The 9,504-nt window shown below is 33.5% G+C and overlaps 1 protein-coding gene across 2 annotated transcripts in view; it reads right to left on the bottom strand.

Moving 5' to 3' along the window:
• Positions 1-8,711, bottom strand: part of LOC106463090 (neuropeptides capa receptor-like) — an 82,280-nt gene extending 73,569 nt beyond the window's left edge. Inside the window, exons 1-2 of one of the 2 annotated variants that reach the window (XM_013923061.2) lie at positions 8,459-8,711; positions 6,855-7,195 (exon numbers count right to left, since the gene is read on the bottom strand). In XM_013923061.2, coding sequence (XP_013778515.1) covers positions 6,855-7,107 — 253 coding nt within the window. In that variant the 5' untranslated portion in view covers positions 7,108-7,195; positions 8,459-8,711. Of the gene's footprint in view, positions 1-6,854; positions 7,235-8,458 lie in introns of both variants that reach the window. The other variant, XM_013923060.2, reaches the window with a different exon arrangement.
• Positions 8,712-9,504: the final 793 nt, after the last annotated feature.

Below are 9,504 nucleotides of genomic sequence, written 5' to 3' on the forward strand. Positions count from 1 at the left end.
ATATTGGAGGAAGGACTCTTGCCACTTTGTTCCTCGGATTTCGTGGACAAGAACACAACGTTGTTCCAAGAAGATGGAGCACCTTGTCACACTGCTAGAAACACCCAAAAGTGGCAGGAAGAAAATGGTATCCAGAAGTTGCCCTGCCCGAGCCAATCTCCTGACATGAACCCCATCGAAAACCTTTGGGCCATACTCGACCGGCAAGTCAAGAAACAACAAAAAAACCAACTTCGAAAAGCGATCTACTCCAAGTTTTGAAGCAAGAGTGGGCGAAAATCCCATAATCTAAAATTGACGAGATGATTCTCACGATGCCCCAAAGGATCAACGAACTCCACGAAGCGAAAAGAAGATCTACTGGATATTAATTAAATTATTAATATATCAATTCATGTGAATATGACTGAAAAATTACATTTTTTTCTGAAAAGGTGGTGTGTATTTACTTGTGACCACGCTGTGTATATATGTAGTGGTCTGCTATAACTGTGTTTTGTTGTGTTCATAAGGCAGAAAGCAATCCAGTGTTCTAGGTACAACGTAAACAATGGTGTTCTGGATCGGTTGATAATGTCCAATTTCTAGAAAACTGGTATATTCATCCTACCGTCTCATTTCTAGATACAATTGAAACACTCGCGTAACTAATAACCCCAACTTATGAATAAATATTGAATATTCAAACAAGTACAATGTCCAATTTATAGATAAAGATATTTAGAAAAATATATTCCTGAAAGTAAGGTATAGTTCTTTGTACAACTGTTATTTATCACGTGACTGGGACATTTCTGTATACAAGCAGTAAGTCTAGATCGGGAAAAAAGGTAAAGTTCTGTATACAACTGTTACTTAACGTGGGACTGGGACAGTTCTGTATACAACTGTTACTTAACGTGGGACTGGGACAGTTCTGTATACAACTGTTACTTAACGTGGGACTGGGACAGTTCTGTATACAACTGTTACTTAACGTGGGACTGGGATAGTTCTGTATACAACTGTTACTTAACGTGGGACTGGGACAGTTCTGTATACAACTGTTACTTAACGTGGGACTGGGACAGTTCTGTATACAACTGTTACTTAACGTGGGACTGGGATAGTTCTGTATTAAGGCAATAAGATAATTACCATGCCTAGTTTCAAAGAATTAAAATGGCTAATTTATAGATAAGATATTCAGACAATTAGCGGCCTAATTTCTACATAAAAGTGAAATATTCACAGAAATCAGCATGGCTAATTTCTGTATGAGAGTAATGTATTCGAACAGTTAAAATGTCCAATTCTTAATTAAGATAAATGCTGTATCATAGTATTAAACACTTCTATTATTGAAGTATTATGATCAGTGGTGAAAGAGCGTTGGTATAATTCTCCGTATAAGTACCTAGAGTTTTTAAATTTACGAGTTTTAGAGAAATGTTGAGAAAAAATGTCATCTTCAATAACATACTGAATTACTGACAGTATAGAAATATGTTATATTCATCATATAATTTGTTTAGCCATCACCAATATCAAATCCATTAACTTGTCCTATTTGTTAGCAGAAAGACAGAGATTTAGAGTCATTTTTTGTTTTCAAAATCATTGCATCTGATTTATTGAAATACGTTTTTAGCTTTGCTAAGTAAAATTGTAATTGTAATTATATATTTATGTTAATTATTTGATATATTTCTTTTCTCCTGTAATTTCGTTTTGCATTTTCTTTGCTTTGCGTAAATACTTGCACTAACAAACTTTCACTTCACGAAAGTTCGCGAACTTTTTATCTGTGCTAATTGGATCTATAATTTTCACGTAAAGTTGAGTATGGTTGTTTCCTTTGTTTGTTGTTAAGCGCAAAGCTACACAATGGGCTGTCGGTGCTCTGCTCACCGCGAGTATCAAAACCCTATTTTTTAGCATGAAAAGCCCTCAGACTTACTGTTGAGCTATGGGAGAGCAATATAGTTGTTATTTTTCACTTTTAAAAATTTATCATTAAGTTATTTAAAACAAACGATACAGAAAAAAGCATATGTATGTAAAAATGCATATATACATACATATATTTATTTATTGTTTGTTTGTTTGTAATTATGCACAAAGCTACACAATGGGCTATCTGTGCTCTGCCCACCACGGGTATTGAAACCCGGTTTCTAGCGTAGTAAGTCCGCAGACATGCCGCTGTGCCACTGGGGGGCATTTATTTATTCAACTTACGTATGAGAAATTTAAGTTTGTCAACTTGTGAAAACAAAAGTTGAGTACGAAACAGAATTAAACACTATAAAATGTTTAGAACAAAACAAGTCAGCATAATATGATTAAATCGCTCAACTGGTCGTTACAAAAATGCGTGAATAATTTCTTTTACAGATCTGTGTTTTGTGTGACATCACACCAAGACTAACAATAACAAATCTTTTTTACTATATGGGTTTCTGGTAAAAAAAAACATAATAGCTTCACAACCGCACACCTTGTGTGCTACACGTCGCTGCCGACGGGGCTTATCGCTCAATACCAGAGCTAAACAGGTCGGCTGAACATGCCAATCTGAAAATCACGCTTCACCGGATTAAGGCGTTATATACTATTGCAACAACTATTTGATAGTCGGAATACCAATATATATTGTGCACTATAGAAAGATAAAATTCATTCTTAAGACAAGTGCTGTATCATAGTACTAAATAGATCTATTACTAAGATATTATGATCAATAGGGAATCAATGGTGACAGAGAATCGGTATAATTCTCCGTATAAGTAGCTAGATTATTTTGATATATGACTCTTAGCCTTTTTTTCTAAGAGCAATAATATTTTTATTGTTGGGCGTGCTCTGCCCCAGTGTATGAATAATTTTACGTATATTCAGGTCCTATGTATTGCTAAACCGTGTTGATCTTTGAAGCATAAAAGAGGTGTTTTGTAAGTAATGTCCTACTCCATTTTTCTTTCAGTTAGGTACATTAATATTATTGATTATAATATCTAAAATAACTGTGAACAATTCTTAAATAATCCTTACCCTTTTAAACGTTATTTTGCATTTTTGGTTTAGTATATGCATTAAGGACTAACCTAAATCTCCCAACATGACCGAAAATATTGAGTTATTATTGGGATTGCGGCCAAAAATATGAATCTCTAACAATAAGTGTCCTCCGTTGACGATTTGATGATTCTAACCAGTTCGTGTTATAATTTCCTTTTGTGCTTATGCACATTAATTAGTTGTTTTCAGTTTTTATACAGAATAAGCATAACAAATCTTTACACCTTTGTTCTGATCTATGCAGGCAGCTATCTTTTGATCAAAATATTTTAATAATTAAACCCGATAAGAAGATTGAGCTCTAGAAACTTCAATTAACTTCACAGTCTATGTTAATCTCAAATAGGATCCCGCACAAGCACCAATAGGATCACGTACCACGTACAGAGCACCAACAGGATCATGTACCACGTACAGAGAACCAACAAGATCATGTACCACACACAGAGCACCAACAGGATCACGTACCATACACAGATTACCAACAGGATGACGTACTAAGCACAGAGCACCTGCTGCTCTTTTATTTTTTTTTATTACGGCCCCACAGTAGACTACAATATTTTGAGTGAATATGTTAGGATCAATGAACTACTGACATTTCGATATTTATAAATTGTTGTTGTTGTTAAGTCTCTAAATTAAGTCGGCAATAATTCAAAATAATTTAAAATATTTATTCAACGGATAAACAAATCGTATATATATTTGTAATTGACTTCATAGTAATAACAGTCTATTTAATTAAAACAACGTCAAAAATAATCAATGCCCATCAAAAACGGTTGAATTAATAATGAATTACACGAGCGTTCTAAAAGACAACAACATATTTTTGTATATATGTTAATTAAGTCTTTTGATCTAAGAAGTAAAATCACATACACGTGATTTAAACTAATTACCTGACTTCCTGAAACAACACGTTTTGCATTTTTTGGCATATTAATATATTTCAGCCTTTCTCGTCTTAATCAAGTACATAATGACGTATCGTTGTCTTTTTTTTTTTCAAATATATAAATAAAATCATATACGTTTCGTAAAATAAATCCTCGTACAGCCAGAACAATGCTCTTACGTAGGTTCTAAGAAGTTTTGAGTATTCGGTGTTATTACTGAAAAATATTACAATAGCATTTATTCAGTAATTCTCTTCAAAGCCAACTTCATATTAAACACGAGATTTTAAGTAATGATCTACTAGCTATCCTGTCGACTTGTAATCTTCTCTGCTACTGTCTTCTTTCATATATGTTAAGGAAGGTTCGATAATTAAACAATTACTTATTTGGAAAGGATGGTTGAGTAGAAGCCAACCTTTTTAGAAGCTTGAACTCGAGCTTCATTCATTAATGTATTATGTTGTATATTTTTCCTCGAGGTTTTGTGCAAAATTACATGAAATAAAGTTTTAAAAATTCAGATTTAAAGCATGATTTTGTAATACTTAAATAAATATACACTTGTGTCTTATTCTTAAGCTTATAGCTCTATCCGTTGATCTTACAAAAGCTTATGTGTTTATGAATGGAAGAGCTATTTCCTTTGTAGAGGCTGGTTGGGAAAAAAAAGAGAGAGTTTATTTCGATAAATCTCATTGGAAACGTAATGGAAACGATATTTATCGTTTATTGGGTTTCTAGAGTTACGGCATTTACGTCTCAGAAATTACATTTCTAGGAGCCAACTGGTCAAGATCAATCAGTTCTTAATGACAGGAGCAGCTTTCGCCGATAAACTTAGAAAAAAAAAATCTTTTCCCTGTAAATGAACTTAGATGAACCGTAATTAAAGAATTCTAGAAGACTAGAGCTACCTCGAAGCGAAGCAGTATTATCTTGAATACTAATAAACATTAAGGTTCCTCAAAATGAATATCAGTGTGACATGACTGCTCTTTGTCTAAATACAAATGTATGTTATATGCTCAGTTAATCTGAAATAAAATATTTCCATATTAAAAACATGTGCGCTTAGAGTCAATGTAGTGTTTAGAAATATTTAGTTTCTGACAACTTGAATTATTTATACCTCAACATACTCAATACACAAACTGATGAAAGTTTTGCGCCAGCATTACAAGTCCGTTAGTTATACCATGATTGTCTAGTTTAATATTCTTACAAATATTTATTACATTTCAGTGTAATCGTTACTTAGAACTGATAACTCTTTCTAGAATTTTCTATATGACTCAGAACTCAATTAAAAGATTCCCCGAGTTACACTTTGAGAACCCGCCAGTGGCTCGGCGGTAAGTCATAGGGCTTATAACGTTAATAATCAGATTTCTATACCCGTTGTGGGCACAATACAGCCCATTATGTAGCTTTAAAATTAACAGAAAACAAATAAATAAGTACACTTCGAAATTACTTGGTATGTTTTATTGTTGAAAGAAAGAAAACGTTAAATCAAAAGAATTTTTTATTATTTAATATCGTGTTCATAATGTTTTTAAATGGATTATTCATCACGTTGTTAGTATAAGATGGATACTTTATGTACCCAATGCTTTTGCATTAGATCACCTTTTTTTGCTAAAGTATATATTGTTCGTGTGTTTTATAGTTAAAGACTAGATTTTAATCCTTAAGTACTTTTTTTATGCATGACAAGTTATTTTAACCAATTAAGCGTTCTAACATAAATCACGTGGATCATATGCGTGTGTTTTTAAGAGAAAGAAAAGTGAACATACCCTGTTAATCTTCCATTTTCTGTCAACCTTCATTTTCTAAAGCAAAACAGTGAAAACTAACACGAATTCCTACTGGTATCGTACTTGTAGACAAACCTTAGAATAAACGAAGGTGCAATACTTTAATAGAGCTAAACGAGCTATACAAGGGCTACCTTCGCTAGCTGTCCTTAATTTTGAACTGATACACTAAAGGGGTTGATATTTGTATTTATAGCAAAGCTACTAAATTTATTTGCCGCCATATCTAATTTTACACTACTGGCCAATGGGAAGGCAGTTAGTCACCAGAATCCACTAACAACGTTCTAGCTACTCTATCCAGATAGTAGGATTTGGCTATCATTATTATAATACACCCACCGTCTCAAACCCAAAGTGCAAATTTGCCAAAACGGATCCATATTCTGACACGCTGACCTCTACGAAAGCTCGGCCTTCGTTAAATGGTTCTGACACGCTGACCTCTACGAAAGCTCGGCCTTCGTTAAATGGTTCTGACACGCTGACCTCTACGAAAGCTCGGCCTTCGTTAAATGGTATCAACTATTTCTGTCATGGAATGAATCTTCTGAAGAACCTGTTTGTTGTTTTTTATAATTTGGTAGTTTCTTTTTCAACTTTTGATTAAAAAGGATAAATACAAAACATTCTACAACCCTTTAATGTCATAAATGACAAAGATATTTAAGTAACTAAAACTTAAACGCTTTCTACAAACAATATATATATTTAATTGCAAAAAAGACTTTCAAAAATAGTGAACAAGCAAAATAAAATGGTAATTGTTTTGTTATGTGATATCGATGGAAGTGACACACCGGTATGTCTGCAGACTTACAACCCTAGAAACCGGGTTTCGATACCCGTGGTGGGCAGAGCACAGATAGCTCATTGTGTTTCTTTGTGCTTAACTTGAAAACAAACAAACAGACAAGCTACTGATTCTCAAAATGATATATCATTAAAATTATTTACTGTGACACAGTATAGAATAACCATTAATTAATAATAAAAATAAGTTGATATTCAGTCACCTATTACATGCGTATAAATCTACAGAAAAGAAGGTTAAAAGTTGTCAACTTACCAAATAACAAAATGAGTAAATCGGAAATGGCTAGAGAAAACAGGTAGTAATTGGTCGGTGTCTGGAAGTGGGAGTCCCTCGTGACAACTAAGCAGACAATGACGTTGCCAATTATTCCACTGACAAAAATGAGAACGTACACAACTGTAATGGGCACTACCACTACAAATGTTATTTGTTGTGGTCCCATGTTGGCTTCCAGATATTCTTCTTCAGTCATGTTTATATGTGGAAGTAAAACTTGCTCATCCATTGTTGAAGCACTAGCGGCTGACTTCAAAACCAAACGGATAATCTTCAAGATTTCAACTTGAACGACCAATTCTAGAGGCGTTTCTGTACTGTAGAAAGATCTCAACAGCAGTGAGCACGGGTTTTAACTTCTCGAATACGAAAAATTGAAAAGTATTAGACCAGAAAAGAACAGTTTTTTTTCAGTTGAATATTTACAATACTATTACAAAAAAAATTAATACAAAAATATTGAATTAAAATGTTATTTCCATAAATTCTTAAGTTATGAGGTTCTGTCACTTACTTGTATTTAAGAAGTTATGACTGGTATATTGAGAAGAATATTTAGGAATATGGAGGTATAGTTTATTAGAAATACTGAATTTTCTTGTAGTGTATAGCTATCTATGAAAACATCGATTGACGTATATTTTTTAAATAAAACCGTGCTTTTAACCATCCTTTAACTTAGTGCTAGATAAAAGTTCTGACTTATCTTGATCAACATGTATCTTTTTGTTCAATAGAATATGTAGATTTAACCATTCTTTAGTTGAGAGCTACTAAAAATAGGTTCTAACTTATCTTAATCAATATACATCTTTTTTGTTCAATAGAATATGTACATTTAACCATTCTTTAGTTGAGAGCTACTAAAAATAGGTTCTAACTTATCTTAATCAATATACATCTTTTTGTTTAATAAAATATGTACATTTAACCATTCTTTAGTTGAGAGATATCTAGAAAGACAATGATTGGCTCATTTTAATCAACACACACATCTTGTTTGTTTGTTTTTTTAAAGAAAAATATACATTTAATCATTCTTTAGTGGAGAATCACTTAGAAAGATAATAACTGTCTTTCTGTGCCAAACGACGTTAAACAAAGAACCTCCTCAGGTTTTCGGAATCAATATCGAAATAGATTCTTCCATGAAAACATTCATTAAGCCTTGATTAAAAGTATGGAACATCAGATCCATTGGAGGCTTTAACTTTTAGTTTAATGAAAGGAATATCAGAGCCATCACAGACTTTAACCTTCTGTTGAAAGTACAGGGTATCATATCCATTACAGACTTATCTTACTGCTCTTAAAAAACAAGACCAATTATCACTTTCTTATCTAGTCATCCCCATTGTTGGACCATCACAACCACATAAAATGGTAGTAATCTTTTACTATTATATTAATATTCCCTCATGAAACTTGTCTTTCTGAGGTACATGACTGTATTATCACCTACACTTGTAAGTCGCTTTTCGTAGTTTCATCAAACACAAAACTTGAGTCTATTGGCATTGGTTCAGCTTCATAAAAAAACAATCTACTTTAGGAAATGAACTTAAAAACAAGTCTCTTACCTGGCATTGTGAACGTAGCAGTCAACTAATGTAAAAAAAAAAAAACTTTAGAAAGCGACACAATTACTTTTACCACAGTGGAATATAGTTCTGCTCTCGGATCATTAGCGGTAGTTCCAAAAACAACAAGTTTACTTTTGGTTACATTGTATCCACATAAAGAATTTATTGTGGGTTGTCCAGGAAGCGGCTATTATTCCTCTCTCTCTCTTCCCTCAGTCCTCGTGGTGCTGCGCCTGGCTGACAGTCTACTCTGGTTGTGTCTCTAGTTCTCCTTATTTATCGGCCTGTAGGAGAACCCAACCACCGACCGTTTGCTGGTGCGTGGGCTTAGCTGCACTGTCGAGTGTGGCAATAAGCCAAAAATATTTTCTCTCAGCGTCACCTATCTAACGGCGGTGCCGCTTTAAAGCTTACAAAATGAACCATATTTATTGAACTGTATGTATATTGTGTATCAATGCGTACATGTGTATGTTCTACTTACCATAAACAACAACGTACTTTTCGACTTGTACAACATAAAAGTGTTTCCCCCAAACAATAGACAGTAAAACTGATGAGCTATTGTTTGTCTGAAATGAGCTATTGCCACTTTCCAGACTTTCTGTACTCGTGAACTGATTTGTAACAGGGATCAGGGTAATACAGTTTACCACGTATTATCAATTCTCTGTACTAATATTGTTATCATATCCATGTGATTTATTTAGAAGTCACTGTTGTGAACCAGTTTAAGTTGGATATGAGCAATATTTTCATTTAGGTGCGCGGTGAGTCACTGCAGGTCAAGGTTAACAGGCAGAGTCAGAAGATATTAATGTTTATCACTACTTTTTCTTTATAGCCAATTACAGCTCACAAACACTCTAAACTTACCTTAAACTAAAGGACTTTTAGTCCAATCCGTTTGTTCTCATATTTATCTTTGTTGTAACAATTAGAACAATAAGGGTACACTTTACAGTATAGATTATTGGTAGTGTTCTATTTGAACCCGGATGGTGCACTCCTACACTATACTGTTTGTACTAACTTTAGCGCAT

Source organism: Limulus polyphemus, unplaced genomic scaffold (genome assembly GCF_000517525.1).
Source record: "Limulus polyphemus unplaced genomic scaffold, Limulus_polyphemus-2.1.2 Scaffold1322, whole genome shotgun sequence".
Lineage (NCBI taxonomy): Eukaryota > Metazoa > Arthropoda > Merostomata > Xiphosura > Limulidae > Limulus > Limulus polyphemus.